The sequence below is a fragment of the Liolophura sinensis genome, chromosome 1 (genome assembly GCF_032854445.1).
Source record: "Liolophura sinensis isolate JHLJ2023 chromosome 1, CUHK_Ljap_v2, whole genome shotgun sequence".
NCBI lineage: Eukaryota > Metazoa > Mollusca > Polyplacophora > Chitonida > Chitonidae > Liolophura > Liolophura sinensis.
In genome coordinates, this window is record NC_088295.1 from 67,389,899 (window position 1) to 67,406,414 (window position 16,516).

Here is a 16,516-nt window from a genome sequence, read left to right on the forward strand (position 1 = left end):
TCTTAAGTTAAGTTAAGTTAAGTTAAGTTAAGTTAAGAGACATTTTATTGTGGCATTAACCAAATGAGTTATTGACTCGGTACCGTTATCTCACGTTATAGGGGAGATATACATGTACACTGTCTTGTTCATTTCTCCTGTTGTGCATATCCAGCTTACATGTTTATCGATTATATATATTCTATGAAACTTAAGAATATAGATTAAAAGAAACTCCTAAGTTGTATAATTTATGGCTGTTGTCAATCAAGGGTTCATGTTTTCATTTCCTTAACAGGGGCCATTTTATTGTACTCGTGTAGACACGCTTCCTGTAAATAAAAGATTTTGTTTGACAAAACTCTCTTCGAGCAACCTCTTTCCTGTTTAAAGATAGGCTAATAGCTCATTAAAGGTGATGAAACAGTGGACGGAATTCTAGTGTTAACATTGTTTTATTATCGGAAGATAACAGAAAATTGTCTATACAAGTGATGCGTGAATTTACATTGATACCACATCTATGTAACACATTCTTCGCTCCCTGCCTTTGATATGCTTCAGTTACATCACCTACATTGTACAACAAACATGTATCCATACAAGCAACATGTATGTACAGTGGAGCTTCGATCAATAACCCGATTGTTCCCATGCCTTCTGGTACCATATGGCCTTTGCAGGTAGCGTGACTTCCTGGAGTTACTACATAGGAAAGTAGGAAATGACTTCTACACATACCCGAGCATTAGGGTATTACGGATTCATTAGCGGCAAGGGATGGGCTATCTTCTGTCTGGCCGATTTTAAAACAGGTGATCAGTCCAAAAGATGGATGTGACATTAACTGCTTAGTCACCGTAACGTGAGCGTCATGTTCCTGATGTCTATATACGAATAGAGATGGCGTACTTAAACCCGCCGAACGTTGGAGAAAAAACCGGATGCACATGCCTTCTATACTTGGAGACAGGCCACCGTGAAATCATTACAAGGACGTAAGCAACGTACAGGTATTACGGTGACAGTCCGCGTGATCCATTAGCAAAGAGTCTGGACCACACAATCATCTGTTATTTGGGATTCAATGTTCCTCATTCAGACAAATTCAAATATCTTCCAAGACTCCATCAAAAATCAAGACAAAGACAGGGACCAAAGATCAAGCTTAGCTACTGGAGATTGCAGAAATTATACCTCTCACAAAAATCAACTGGAAAGATGTACCGAGGACAGGAGCCCAGAGTTCCCGGGAAAGAGGGAATACTGTTTCGTGCTGACTTGGAAGTGTGAAACGTCTTAATTTGCGGCCAAATTGAAAGATGGAATCTTTGATGCATTTTTAACGGAGCGCCAGGTAATGGTGTTTCATTGCTGTTACGTTGCATAGCTAGTTGTAAAGAACTCCGCGTTACATTTTAAACGATTGCAGACTAACAGGTTGGCTGTCGATACAAGTCATCGCACCTGCTGGATTCCCAGCAAAACCAATAGAATATCCGACTTCAAAGCAGAGTCAAAACGCCAATTCTTGACATCATCTTGAACGAATAAGTATCCACAATCGGTACAAAGTTCGTAGCCATTATTTACTGCGGTCAGATGTAGTTTAATATGTAGTTATAGGAAATGAATCTGACATATCCTGAAATTATCCCAGGATGATGACAAGACGAACTGAGCAGAAAGACGTGGTTGTCAAAATTCTAGAGGTGTATTTCAGACGAAGTAACTTCAACATCTGGGAGAGTACTAACAAATACTTATAATTCTGGTTCAGTGGATTCTGTTTCATGGTCCGTGAAAGCAGACACAGCTCGTTCAACTATATGTAATACGGAGCAATCATTACCTGACAACAGCCCCAATCCAACGTCGACAATCGTGCCTTTAGAAACGACAAAATGGTGTCCAAAATTATGGATTTTACAACATTAATCTATCACACAGTCGCCTGAGTCATGGCAGATAAAACAGTAAGTCTAAACAGTAGGCACGTGAACCTCTCTCTCAGAACGAGGTTCCAGGCAAACAATAACCAGCTCCAGAGACAAAAAGTGGAATTAGAAGCGGAAATGAAATATTCGAATCAGCAGATGGATATGAAGCAAAGGGTGCTGCAGGACAAACTGAGAAAACTGCGGCTTCGACAACAAGTCACATCGGCCTTCATGGCACCCAAAGGTAAATAGTTTGTGGTTCGTTAATATCATTTGGGGGTAATATTAAAGAATAGACGCGAGTTGTGAAAGCTCCTGTTAAAATTGATTTGTTTATTTATTTCTTTACGGTTGTTCCACATGATCAACAGCGGTATTACTTAACAAAAAGCTTACAAAAAGAATTCCCTGTCGTCTACATTTTTTCGGGCAATTACAAAAAAATTAAAAAACTTATATTTTGTAATCTTTTCATTTCTTCATCATGTTATTTTCTTCATTTGTGTGAAACTCTTAATTCACGGAGAATGCTAACAGATCTAATGTAAAGTTCTTAATTTTCCATATGGTGGAAATTGGCTTTACTCCATTGCTTAAATATTTCATCAGTCAGGCTAATTACCGGCGACCAGTTCCTTCTCCCTACGCTGCCGTAATATTAAAATCTGCTGAGCTCTGTAAAAGGTCTCTACAGCACAGTATTCTCGCCTCAGAAGCGCTTATCTTACATCGAAAACCGGCTGATAACGATCTCTGTAGGCTGAAGTTTCTACTGACACAGCCTTAGATTTTCTGGCACGCGATGTGAGCATTTTGTATCCCACACTAATTCTGGGTATAACGGAGTCTCTGTGCATTTGTTTGGTATGGCGTTGGTTGCAGTAAACACCGTCCGAGTGGTCAGTCTGCTCATTTAACGAGAAATACAGCACTGCTTAAGGCAATCAAGGCCTTTCATGTCTACTCTGTAAGGCTTAATTAAATAGCTGCTAGGAATAACCATGAAACAAGATGTATAAATTAATCATTCATAGGCTGGGTATTGTTGGTACTTTGGAAATAATAACAGAGCAGATGTCGCTATTCACCTAATGATTATTATTATTATTATCAAGAGAAAGCTAAGTTTCATCTCGTAACGTATTTCGCTTCATGCTCACTACATTGTATAAAATCTGTTAAGAAAACCCGAACGTGCAATGGTTTGACATTGTATTGCCGCGTATTATCTTCTTGCTATGTTTTGAAAGCATTGTGCAATGTTCACAGCCAAACCAAAAGAGGTTACACAGGTCATCCAAGATCCCAAACCCGGGGCTATTTTGAGGCCGCTGGAAGACGTTGTAAACCCCTACCCAATAACATTTGAAAGTTCAGGTGAGTGTTTAGGTAATTAGAGTAAATCCAAACTAGCCGTTAAAATGGATTTCTGTATGTTTTTTGGAAATTTTAGAATTTGAGGGTTTTGACAGAAGATTTGCATTTCTCGTTTTGCACCTGAGGTGAGGGAAGGGAGCTTTCTGGCGATATATGAACCAATATAAAAGACTACAGCAACCCCGGGGCTCTGCCTGGTTTCCTCCCACCACAACGCTGGTTGCCGTCGTATAAGTGAAACATTCTTTAGTTCGGCGTAAAACAAATCCAATCAAAAAATAAATAAATCACAATATTTCCCTATGTTGGTGAACGCAGTATGGTACATATTCAAAAGCCCCTCGCAGTCCGGGTCGTGTACGGTGTCGCTCGGTAAAGACCACAGTTTATTGGGGGTTCCTCTCACAATAATACTGGTCTCCGTCATATAAGTTTAATATTCTTAAGTACGGCGTAAAACACGAATCAAATAAATAAATAAATTTATTGTGGGAAGTTCCGTATTCACAGTCCATTTCTCACTGGGTCGGCTGTAGGCTTTTTATCTGAAGGTTTGTCAGATAGCAATCCAGTGGTCGGCTCCAAACTCATTTATAATTCTGCCAACAATAAGCCTGGTCACCGTGATACACGTAAAGCATTCTTGAGCACGACGTATAACTCCAGTCGAAACAATAAATCGTCGACCAACATGAGATTCAATCTGTCATTCAACTAACCTTGTTAATGGATCTCCCTGTACATCGCATACTACTGAAACAACGTACAACACTGGAAAGAATTAATAGGTTCTACTTTAATTAAGTTTATTTTATCCATTTTTTATTTTTATTTTGAAAACAAAAACTGATTGTATTAGAGTTAGCACCTCATATGTCCAGAGTGAACTGACCACAAAACGGTTCTTTATTTAATTCAGCTTCTTTTTTTCTTGTCTGTATCCCAATCTAGGCCGGCGACTGTCACAGGGTAATCCGGATAAGCCCCTGTCCAAATCTTTACAAAGACTTCCCTGTATCCCCCAAAGTCACAACAGCAAGTCCTCTGTCTCTCCTAGAAACCCTAGAGGACAATGGCTTAAAGCGGCAGAGCGAATCACGGGGAAGTATACCTTTTAACATGATAAAAGCCTGAAAACGCTCATTTGGAGAACGGAACGTTTCAGAGCGGAAAGTTGCTGCATTTCGCTAGGTCGCCGAAGGTAAACAAGACATGGTAAATTTTCTCAGTGGCGAATGAAGTTACTGTGTGGCATACTCCGTGTTTAGGGTGTATGCTAAGAGAAGTTGCTTAAATGGTAAGGGGTACGATGTAAAATAGTACATTCTAAAGTTGAGAGGGTTGGGTTCTCTAGTATCTACTTAATCCGTAGTTAACTTATGGATGTACGCTTCACTGAGGACTGTTTGAACTGCTCCGAGACAATGTGTGTTCTTTTTCTGCCGAATTCGTGAGCGTTCTCCTCTTGGTTGACCCCGGTCTGTTCAGATGACAAATACATTCTACGAAGCGGAATATTTTTACGCAGTGCTCTCCCGTGACACTGAACTCTGTTACCCCTAGGTGGCCTTCTGGTCCTATGTCACATGACTGGACAGGACCTAAACTGTCATAGGGTCCTAGGATTTGGCCGAGAAAATCACCAGTATCGTCATACACACTGATAGTGTGATTGAGAGAATCACCAATGATTATCCGGTCTTTCGAATCAAGACATATACAGCTAGCTGTCATCGCTAAGCCGTCGTCGCCGAGCTCGGGTTGGAAATGGCGCAGGAATCTGCCTTTCTGTGTGTAAAATTTCACAAGTTTCTCCTCGGGATCGAGAACGACTATTTCTTCACGTCTGTTACAGCGGACATAAACCGGGACGAAGCCTTTCCCCCGTGTCGATTCGCTTGTTCGAAATTTTCTTACAAATTTACCGTCACGGGAGTAGATTTCAACACTTCTAGCCGTCGTGCCAACAACAATATTGTACGACCTGTCACATGACACTGAATACGGTACGCCATTGGTGGAAAATGTTTGGTCGAAGCGCCCGTTTCGATGAAATACTTGGATGCGTCTGTTCTTGCTATCAGCCACGACATAACGTCCGTTTGGAAGCACGGCTACACCCGTTGGCTCATTGAATTCTCCATTAGCTTCGCCTTTCGTCCCGAACGAGAACTTGAAGACGCCATAAGGATTGAGGACCTGCACACGGTTGTTAGCCGTGTCTACTATAATCAAGTCGCCTGTATCAGTAACCACCAGAGCCCGGGGATAACAGAAGTCTCCTTCACCGTTCCCACGAACACCAATCTGAAACAACAGCTTGTCTTTCCTGTAAAAACACAGAGAACATATACTTTGAAGGATAAAATAGTTTGCTTTAACGCTGTCCACAGAGTGAGTAGACCTTGACGAATCTGCCAGCAAACATGTATGTATCATACGTGGACGTGATTACTTTCGTTAGACTGAGTGATTGATATGATTGAAATGTATGATTTGCTGAAGGATTTAGTAGTGCTATGGTCTGCGCATCACATAAACCCCCAAAAGTTCATGCAGCCTGTTGCACAATTCAGAACTATCAAAGTGTTAACGGGATCACGTGGCACCTGAAATGCTTACACCACTTTATTCATGATTAGATATGACTTGTACTTAGAATGTAGAGATCTATACTGTTTGTACAACCGTACCTTTTCACGTTATCCTCTGTCTTCCTGTGCGTACGAAGACGACCCAGGTCAGCGCAGGTCTTTCGGAGCCCATGACAAAGAAGTTGTGTCTCCCAGTCCCGTCTGTCCACGTGATCCTTGATGACTTCCGGTCGGCAATCGTGAACTGTGAATGTATGTAGATGAAGTTGGTTGCTGACTACTGACAGACTTTTAGGATCAGTAGAAAATGGAAAATTGTTTGGTTAAGAAACTTTAAATGTACCTTAAAGGCAAAAAACAGAAATCTTACCCAAGTGTCGGTAAGATGGTCTGTTGTATCAGCAAACTGTTATATGTACATTATAGACATATGTATGTAGTGTGTCACCTATAGTGTGTAAACCAACTGATTCAACACACTGTTCATATAACACATCAGTTTAGTGTGTAGGCCTGTAGATTTGTGTAGCACACTGTAAATGTTCCGAATCGCATTTAGTGTGTATGTATGTGTGTATGTATGTATGTGTGTATGCTTGTGGTTTAAAGCCGTACTCAACAATTTTCCTAATTCGAGGCGGATGCTGTAACGATTAGGCCACCGAAGCGGTTGATATAATGTGTAAGCCTACGTACCGGTTCAGTATGTATGAATGTGGTATGAATGTGCAGTACTTGACAGAACATTATATATCTAACACATAGTTGATGCCTGTTATTATAACCCACCAACTTTATACAGAAACGTGTACTCTGACAGTAAGCAAGTCATAAATCCATGGTCAATATCCTAAGTAATAATTTCATTTCTTAGATCTGGAATCTTTATTTTTTTTTTAAATAGTCATCACACCAACGTGAATAGTTATTGCTTAGACTGCCATCCATAATCAACAGTTTGGTGAGTAAACCGTAATGAGAAATCATGCCTAGACTATAGGCTATACACTCGTATAAACAATGTACATTTGGGACCAAAATGGATGCCTCCATGGCTGATCATTCCAATCAGTTTTGAAATTCAGCTTCGCCAGGGTGAAAATTGGGCAAACCAACTTAACTCACTTGTGGTAATCCACGTTTTCTTGAGTAAGTGCAAGTATTTTCCACTGAACAGCTCTCTTTGTAGCAAGAGGCATATCTCCGGAGCCAACGGCCGCAGGGTGTATAGTCTGTTGTGAGCTTGGTTGTCTACCATCACCACATCATGATATCACCCGTAACGTCAAGTTGAGGGTCTACATCGTGACAAGTGACAGGCTGACTGCATAATGGGCGGCACGACTCCCGCACACACTAGCGTGTCAGAACCCCATGACAACGAATGACGTCACAATGTAACAATCGCTGACGTAGCGTCACATACGTTTAATGTTAGAGGCCCTATTTTCCACTAGACACGAAACCTAATGGCACGATAATCACATCGTGTCATTTGATAACGTTTTTATTTTTGATAAATAGTGATAAATGGTAAGTAGGCCTATGTCAAATATTCTATTAAAACTACACTGCGGCCTGCAGCTTGGATTGTTTCGTTTTGTGGAAATTGAGCTTAATTTCAATTCTATGCAACGGGTTAGCGAGAAATCACATGTGACACGCTCACAGACGAAGCGATCGACTATAGACCTACTGTTTGCTGTAACTAGGATAATGGTTTGGTTGATGTACCGCATGAAAGAAAGAAAATCATATACTAGACTAGGGCAGTTGTTTAAAATTACGTCAGGCTTAAATCTTAAAATGAGTCAACCACAGAAAGGTAAGACAGGGATTAACATAAGGTAGCAGAAACGAGTTCTGGAACGAGTTCAGAAAGAATTCAAACTATGAAGTAAATATACCAGCAAATGATTATAGCGATGTGAGTATTGTACTGCCTGAAAGATTGTACACATTTGCTTAGTGATAAAAATTGTACTTATATACAACATTCTCTTTGTCATTCCGCTATAACTGAAAACTGTAGACGCATATTTAGATGAATCCGTCGTCGTTTCTGATTTTAAATACTTTCTTAGTTCTTACTGGTGATTTGTGTTGAAGGTTGTTTCGAATGTAGCGATGCGATTCTTGAGCACGACTACTATATACATGTATCTTTCGACGCCTAGATTCTCTATTATTTGCACAGTTTTAATGATTTAAAAGAAAACACTTAAAATGAATTTAAAAGAAATAACAATCGTACAATCACACATAATTTTGTCTAATTAGCTCTCCCACACGCTAAATACCAGGCTAACGTTTCATTATATGTCCAATGCAATGAACAAATTTTAAGCTATGTGGGAATGCATGTAGTTTCTCAGAATATTCCATCTGTAGTATAATATAAATTCAAGTAAAGATTTGTAATATTCCGGACTCCTTGGGATCCTTTCTTTTCCGTCATAGTGTCGCCTTGGTTTAGGTGACACTTACTTGGTGTCTGTCCTGACTTGAAGAGGTAAGGCGCCGTGTTTTTGTAGAGCTCACTGAGAGAGGGGCAGGACTGTCTGAGTGGTGGTTTGGAGTACCCCAGTCCGTAAAGGCGGTACCGTGATAGGTAGTCCACCATCCTACTCCAGTCTCCTGGCTACTGAAACAGTACAGGTCCTGAAATGCACGGATACAGAGTTTGCTACACATCACCAGTATTACTTCACATCGATAGAACTATACATAGGCTCATTAATCGACATTGGCAGTTGTCGACAATATAACGACACATCGACAGTGTTAATCAACATGAACAGTATTACAACAAATCGACAGTATTGATCCACATTGACATATTTCGACACATCCATAGTATTACTATATATCCTCAGTATAACACATCGCCATTATAACGCGCATCGATAGCATTACTTCATTTAGGCTGTGTTACTACAAATGGCTTAAAGAGTCCACATCGACAGTATAACATCAAATTGTCCAAAAAATGTGCTCGTTATTTACTAATAGCTAATATTTAATAATCTGACGACAGTGTCTTCTTCTAGCAGGATCACCCCTCTGTATAGTATCTCACTGGATCGCAACCTACGTGCCACCAAACATGATATCTTATCTTTTCATTATACTGTTTTCAGCTATAAGGCTTACAAAATAAAAGTTTACCAGTTTAAATGAACTATTAGGCCTATATTGTTGGCAGTATATATCGTTAATTTATAGAACGACAAAACTGGAAAGTCAGAAAGAAACCAAGCACCATGCATGTGTAGGCCAAATACGTCGCCATATATACCTATAAGCCTTGCAAAGGTATAGCTGCAAAAGTGAAAGGCGTATGGATTTTTGGAAAACACACCTTATGCGTTCACAGATTTATACTACTTGGGAAGAATTTGTCGGTGATGAAATAGTATTGATGGTGAGATTACATTTATTTGAGCATTGTCCGCACTTCACCTTATAATATGAACCGGGGCTCGAAAAGTTGATTCCTATATCATGTTAATCCCTTATCGTTTAGATACGAAAAGGTACTGGAGTTGCTTGAAGGTATAGCCAGTACAGTGTATTAAGTATAATTTTACACTTACAAGGTTTCAACTTCAACGACACTTCGTACGCATCCACGCATTTCCAGAGGCGAGCATCTATACATAACAAGCCTATCTGTTATATACACACTGGCCTACACGACGTCAAACCTCATACATTTCGCCTTACATCTAATACTATCAGGTTGCAGTATTCCGGCCGTAAAATAATAAAACATAGTTTTTTCGCGCCTACACGTCATAGTATACAACTGAGTTTAAAGTTTATAATCACACAATTAAATACCTGTCCATATGCACCACACACATTACCTGCTAAACACCTGTAGTTATAGGTGTTCTACATAAGTTACAGGTAGAGAGATACGTCCGCCATGTTGAGTGTCCCCAATATTCGCCTGTGTACACTTGAAGGCGAGTGTTGTGATTGGCAACGTCTCCTAAAGAGTCGCCTCGAGTTGGCACAGGCTTGAGGTTTTACACTGAATACATGCTGGCCGAAACATAAAGAGACTGAACAGCGAGTCCTTGCATGCATGCGTTCATGCACACCTACTTGTGTATGCCCCAGGAGTGTTCCACATGATAGGGTTAAACGCTGTCAGCTTGAATCAACGCCCTTATTTTATTTACTAAATCCAATAAGATCTATAAGGAGCATTGTTACAGACTTAACCTTAATACCCGCATTGACAGCTACCCACGCTAAATAAGGACGTAAATGACACATTGTGAAGCATAAAATACAGTTCTCTAAGCGAATCATAGCACTAATATCCACGTCTATAGCGGCTTTTATTTACTCCAGACTGAGTGCCAATATAACTCTCCTTCAACAAATGCGCTTAACCTGAGCCTTTAGGAAGTTCGAACCATTCATCCTCTCGTTATAATTATAATATGTACTGGTCTCTCGCGTTAGTTTGTTGCATCACTGAATATTTTCACAGTGGCAGGATTTCCTTGACATACTGTAGGCCCGTGCATGACTTCTTCATAGGGTTTTCACAACGCTGTGGTTGGAGACTATTAAAGTACCTTTATCCATATTCTGTTAAACTGCATCTAGCTATAGGCACCTTTGCTTAAGAAGTATGAAATCTGATAAATAAAACAGCACTTATTTATTTATTTTCTCGTTGTTTGACCCCCTACAAGAATTTCCCTTTTAAACAGTGGCGGTTACTTTTTTCTGAGTGGAGGAAACCGGAGAGCGTGGGGTGGACCTTCTGCAGGTTACTGACACACTTTCACACATGTGATGTACAGATATGCACCTCGTAGTAGTTGAAGACAATTGGTCTATCATTAAACTTAGACTTCTCAAACGGCCACAAGAGTGTCGTCGGCCGCTTTTTGTCAACCAGTTGGACACAGACCCCCATTACAACTTTCGGTTTTTCGGTAGGACGAATGTAATGCTGTGTATTTTAGGGTATGAAGCCTTTTTTTTTGCTCCCAGGCGGCCATTTTTGGTGTTCAGGTGCATGCATGGTATAAAAATGTTGGAAACTATCTACACTTTGATGAGGTATGAGCTTTATTGATGAAAGTTTGAAATTCTGGGCGAGAGGACACACGATGTGAGGTAGTGATGAGGCTGCGAGTGACGTCCCCTTGGCGTTGCTAAGCACGCCTCCCAGCTGCCGGTATGGAAAGGTCCAGCTCACAGGCTGGACCAGGTATGCACCAAAGCTTATTGGCCACGGAATGTTTGGGACTGAGCTACAGCGCTAAACGTTAACACTGTCGCTTATGGAAAATTAATGGGGCTCTGTGGCCAGTTCCCACGTATTTCTAGGGCGGAGGCCTGTACAAATTCTAAAATAAATACAGTCACATACAAACACAGTGTACTCCAAGATCGAGCTTTTAACAGGCAGAAAACTCGAGAAAAGCGATATTCCCTCATTAACGCATGTGTTCACTTCCCGTATTTAGCCCTGCTACAAATTTTGCCGACAAGTAAAGTTGTCATTGACCTTACGTCGTAAACATGGGCAAAAAGAGACTCTGATATGGAAGGTTCCCAGCTAACTTCAACTTTAAAACCCAGCTGACAGATCCCTCGCCATTTTGAGACAAATTGTCATTCTCAGGACAAGTGCCGAAGTCTTGAGGGAAAGGTGTGACGACCAGGAAATCCAAGGTGACCGACAGCCGCTGTACACATGTGCCTGAATGTATTCTTGGAACTTCACGTCGATTTAGTAATGAAAATCAATGTGAAAATATGAACCGTATTGGTTGCAAAATGTCAAAGAATATCACAATGATATATTTGTGAGGAAGAGAGAATCCACGATGGCCGTCTGTAGCTGTACTGGGTTGTATTGAGTGATAAAAATCAATACTGGCCTGAAGCCACCGTGCAAATATTAACTTGATTAGTTGAAACCAGTTCAAGATAGCTTGTTCACAAAGGGCAGACAAAAGGACATATGGAAGGCATTTCCATGCCCCCTCAATATTATGTGGAGAACAAATGAGGAAAACAGGATCTCCGTCAACTCTGGTTACAGCCAAGGAAAGGACCTGACGGGGAATCGGTCCCAGTGCGAGAAACTGAAGTAGCGAAACTGACTAGCTGAGTGACAGCTACTGAGAAACTCGAAAGGCTACTTCTTTATTCAGTTCTCTTTTGCTCTTCGTTTCCTGTTATTAGCAAGCATGCGACTTGTAAAGCTCCAAACATGCACTGAAGCGATGTATAGGTCATAAAATCGAAAAATTATAGCTTGTTTCAGTCATTCCAAAATATTTTTTCTTTTACATTAGACACTATAAAATTGCGACAATCGCTGCACTACAAACGTTACTTTCTGAAAAATTCTTGAGCACGCAGCTTTGTACCAATGAATTAAATAAATATGTAACAAATGTAACTTTCAGCCTTATACTTTTGCTACGCATAAGATGTTGATGTTAATGATAGCTAGTGGAACACGTATTCTCATCAGGACTCTCGTAAGATTTCGCTACAGTTGCCAAATGTTAATACCATAGCTTATCCCTTCTGATTCATAATAACATTTATTTTATGCAAGACGGCCATTATCTTTACTCAAAAGTATGTCTCCAAAGAAATAGCCACAAAGATTCGACCTCTTCATCCAGACGCAGCCTGTTCTCAACAGCAACTTCGTTAGTTCACTGTACTATGAAGGAAATAGCAGAAATGCGGATTTTAGACTTGCCAAAACTGATCACATTATGAAGACAAACGCTACACCAGAACGACACTTTGACAGCACGTAGAAATACACGCTTGAAAGTTTCAGTGAGGATGTTTTTCTGATTAACGTTGATCTTCATACCGTAAATTAAAAACACAATGCCCCATTTGAAGGAAAAGTTGGCGTTTTTGAGCGAGAGTGCATTTATCGCGGGTTATTAATAAGGAAGGATTTCTTTTATGGCCACATAACTTTTCCGGGTGCTTCCACCGAGATTTATACTTCTGATCGGGAAATTTTCAGAACTGTGCTGGGATTTTGAAATTTGCACTTTCTTATCGTAGCTCTCTGGGGCCGATTCTCCGCCTTACTGCAACAGTCCTTTGCATATTCCTCCAATTTTCTCCAAGATCAATTTCCTGCCGCTTAAAGCCAATTTTTAATTTTCATTAACATCTGAAGATTAGTTGTCCTTGAGAAACCAAAACACCAGACACAGAATGAAAAAAGAAAATGGTAAATTTTATTACAATAATGGCGCTATCTATAAAGCAAGTCAAGACATGAAAACATTGCACTGTTTATACTTACATATGATACCCAACAAGTACATTAGAATAAAGAAGACCAGGTCAGTTATTAGTTAGACTGTAACCATCAAATAAACTGCAGTGAACAAAACTTTTCACTGAGTACGTGTTGTATAGCTTTTTACTTTCATCACATTTTCATAACTACGACACTGATTATGATAAAGAATTCTTCTAACCATTACCTTAAAATCTACCGTGAAATAGAGAACATTCTATATTTGTGGAAACGGAATTAAAGCCCAACCAATTAATGCCAGATGGCATTTAGTATGTAAGTTCACTGTAGTGTGAACACACTAAACGTTAAATCACACGACCCTAGTAACTGTTAATATCAGAACTTCATCTCAGGAGTTCACTTCTCTGGTGATATTTTGTCAACTTGAAGTATAAAATCGCAGACTATAAAATCTACAGGCCGACATGTTTGACACACTGTTGTCAATTATGTATAAAATAATGTATGGTGAGAACTGTTAACAGTTTAGACAGGTATGTACATCATACCAACAATCAAAATGGCGGCCGCTGACTGGTTTTTGTTACCATACAGATTGTGCTTTTTAACACATTGAAAAACGCTTCTCAGTTTCCTCTGTTCATGAAGATGAACATAATATATATTGAGAAATTACTACTTAACTGAGCGGTGTTACTACGCTATACACAGTTCAAAAGGCAACCATTCCACACATACACATGAAAACAAAACAAAAAAAAACAAAAAAAAAAACAAAAAAAAAACAGAACCTGTGTACAAATAGATAAGAAACCACGCTCTCAATGGCGCCGTCCATCTTTGCGGAAATCAATTGGGTTGATTGATTGTTACGCACTAGACCTGATCACAGATAATCCTGTCCAGTGAACACAAGGAATTCTTGAGGTTCGTCTTAGACCAGATACACTCAGTCCTAACAGAGTACAGCGATTCCCCATGAAGGGAGGTAACTTGTGTACATGACTGAACAATCTTGGGCATGCTCAAATCTGGTAAATACCTGGACACTATAGGTTTACATTTAACATCGAAAAGTCAGATCTATAAAACGCTCCATTCTTAGGGCAGAAAGTCTTGGTTGCTTTGTAAGTTTCATACATAAGTCACCAATCGAGATAAAAAGTAACGTAAAACCCACCATTAGCACACTCTAAATAGGCTTCAAACAGTTCATTACCTTTCAATAGCCTTCATTTACAAAGAGTGCAGACACGGCACTGGGTAAGTGGATATCTTGGCAAGCCAATCATAACTTTCTATAACCAGTCTGTATTTGTTTTTGGAGATCTCCAAATCAAGAACACTGAAAAAAATTAAGTTTTCCAAGACATAGGCATGAAATAAGCACCTAATTCTAACAAACAACTAACATGTTCATCCCATAGCATTTTTCTAAATGCTACATAACAAATATACTTCCACTTCTTAACACAGTTTTCAAAAGAATTAAAAATCAATAATACTGTTGATGCTTCATGTTATTTATTATCTTTGTAGCCTACAGTGATAGCACATCCTTTTCAAATCATATATGGGTAACAAGACTGGAAGTGTACTTTTACACCTTAAAGTTTGTCTATACACCTGTGTGTAAATGTCTATACACAGTGTGTAAATGGTGTCTCTATACACTGAAAATGTATGAAGTATAACAAAAAAAATTGGCATCAAATCATTCCCATTATATAAAATATACAGGCTTAATACTTCAGGAAATTCAGAAAAAAAGCTGTAGAGGTTCAAAATTATGTAACTTGTTACATCCTAATAAAAAAAAGTGAAAAAAAAAGTAAAAACATGAAAAGTTCTGAAGATATTCAGAAAACAAACAATCAAAAAAAGTCCACAAAAACCTAAAAAGAAAAGTTCTGAAGACCATGAGAAAATAAACAGCTATCTATGAAAAGAGAGTTTTCTATTTCCAAGACAAAGTACACTATACCAAGTAAAGGCAGAAATGATCGTCATGTCTTGCTTTAAGGAAATATTTGGCAAAACCAAAATGTAAATACTTTTCTTACGGCACAAGAGCTAGGTAGATCACTAGATTACTCTTAAAAGCTTAATAAAACAGCTCTCAAAGTGGTAGGTATTACATTGATTGCAGTGAATGACTGAGACAAGTTTATCAACACTGTGAAGATTCTGAAAAGGGAGGTAAGTTATTATTTAAAGTATCGTACCAACCATGGATGACCTACATTGAATACTATTTCCAAATGAATATGAGGATCCTTAGGAAGGTGAGTTTTACAAGTGAATAACAAAGTTATGAGATTATCAAAAAAACTACCATGTAAATTATCAAATCTCACAACACCCCAGCATATAAGTTGTGATGGACATCTTTATCAAATACTGCTTGATAGTACGTGCATAATAAGTCTTACCAATGTCTTAAGAAAAAAGTGACAAAAGTCAGAACAGTATGCAGTTGTAACCATGTCTTTATATTTAACTACTGTATACTCGTTCATTCAAGAACAAAATCAAAGGACCGATCTCACTTGAAGTTTTTCCTCATAGTTCTTCTTGCCTGTGCAAAGATTAAACCCGTGAAGAAACCAAGTTGATGATTCACGTTATGATTGCGGTGTTAAAGGCAAACTCCGTATGTTTAAATGCGAGTGGGACTGTGCAATGCATGCTTTGTTCTCAGTTAACATTATGGTTAACTGTTCATACCAAACATTAACATTCTGACAAAACGACAAATAAACAATATTAAAGTACAACATTGTATATCATACACATACACTGTAGTTATCAGAAAAATCACTGTAGATCATTAAAAACTTCTTTTCACAATTCAATTTTTTATTTAATGTTTTAAAAACTTCCACAAAAGTACAATCGCAGGTATATGTATACAGTTGTCAACCTTGGATTTCCATTCACAAATTATCAGACAAAGAGTATAAACAGATATTCCTATACAAAGACTGCACAGTTTTAAACAGTTTCATGTTTTAAAACAGAATTTGGAAATTAAAACGAAATTAAAGTCTAGCTCAACTACTCATGTAAAACACAAAGATTTTGTTCTAAAAAAATTTTTTTTCCATCCTAGATACTTAATTAGCATTCCTACTCTTGCATGGTCTCATTTTAACAGCTTTTCTCTGGCAAACATCTGGGCCACTGATAACTGATCTAATCTTTGTCTTAACTCCATTCCTACACTCATTAAATTCGCCCCAGGGTCCAAAAAAGCATCGTTCTGAAAAAATAAAACAGGACATTTGTTAAAATATCACCCAGGAAACATTAACAGCCACATAATGATATAACAAAGAACA

General features: G+C 38.9%; 2 protein-coding genes across 3 annotated transcripts in view; both read right to left on the minus strand.

Annotated features, from left to right (window-relative positions):
- Positions 1-4,089: 4,089 nt before the first annotated feature.
- LOC135461312 (tripartite motif-containing protein 2-like) lies at positions 4,090-9,873 on the minus strand. 2 transcript variants are annotated; one of them, XM_064738336.1, is made up of 4 exons: positions 9,760-9,873; positions 8,378-8,551; positions 5,990-6,134; positions 4,090-5,625 (listed from the first exon to the last, which is right to left on the minus strand). In XM_064738336.1, the coding sequence occupies exons 2-4, from the start codon at positions 8,511-8,513 to the stop codon at positions 4,689-4,691; spliced, it is 1,218 nt and encodes a 405-aa protein (XP_064594406.1). In that variant the 5' UTR covers positions 8,514-8,551; positions 9,760-9,873; the 3' UTR covers positions 4,090-4,688. The 2 variants fall into 2 exon arrangements, with proteins under 2 accessions (XP_064594406.1, XP_064594407.1); XM_064738337.1 differs by lacking the exons at positions 8,378-8,551; positions 9,760-9,873 and adding an exon at positions 7,016-7,523.
- Positions 9,874-13,942: 4,069 nt separating this feature from the next.
- The window catches only part of LOC135463532 (uncharacterized), a 29,831-nt gene continuing 27,257 nt past the window's right edge, over positions 13,943-16,516 (minus strand). Inside the window, exon 9 of the mRNA XM_064740793.1 lies at positions 13,943-16,437. Within this exon, the coding sequence (XP_064596863.1) occupies positions 16,292-16,437 (146 nt within the window). The 3' untranslated portion in view covers positions 13,943-16,291. The remainder of the gene's footprint in view (positions 16,438-16,516) is intronic.

Bases quoted from the DNA above. Each gene is read 5' to 3' on its own strand.
- LOC135461312 (XM_064738336.1), bottom strand. From the start codon at position 8,513: ATGGTGGACTACCTATCACGGTACCGCCTTTACGGACTGGGGTACTCC. The intron at 6,135-8,377 runs GTAAGTGTCACC...ATACATTCACAG, and splicing joins CAAGTCAGGACAGACACCAA to TTCACGATTGCCGACCGGAA. The intron at 5,626-5,989 runs GTACGGTTGTAC...GTGTTTTTACAG, and splicing joins ACAGAGGATAACGTGAAAAG to GAAAGACAAGCTGTTGTTTC.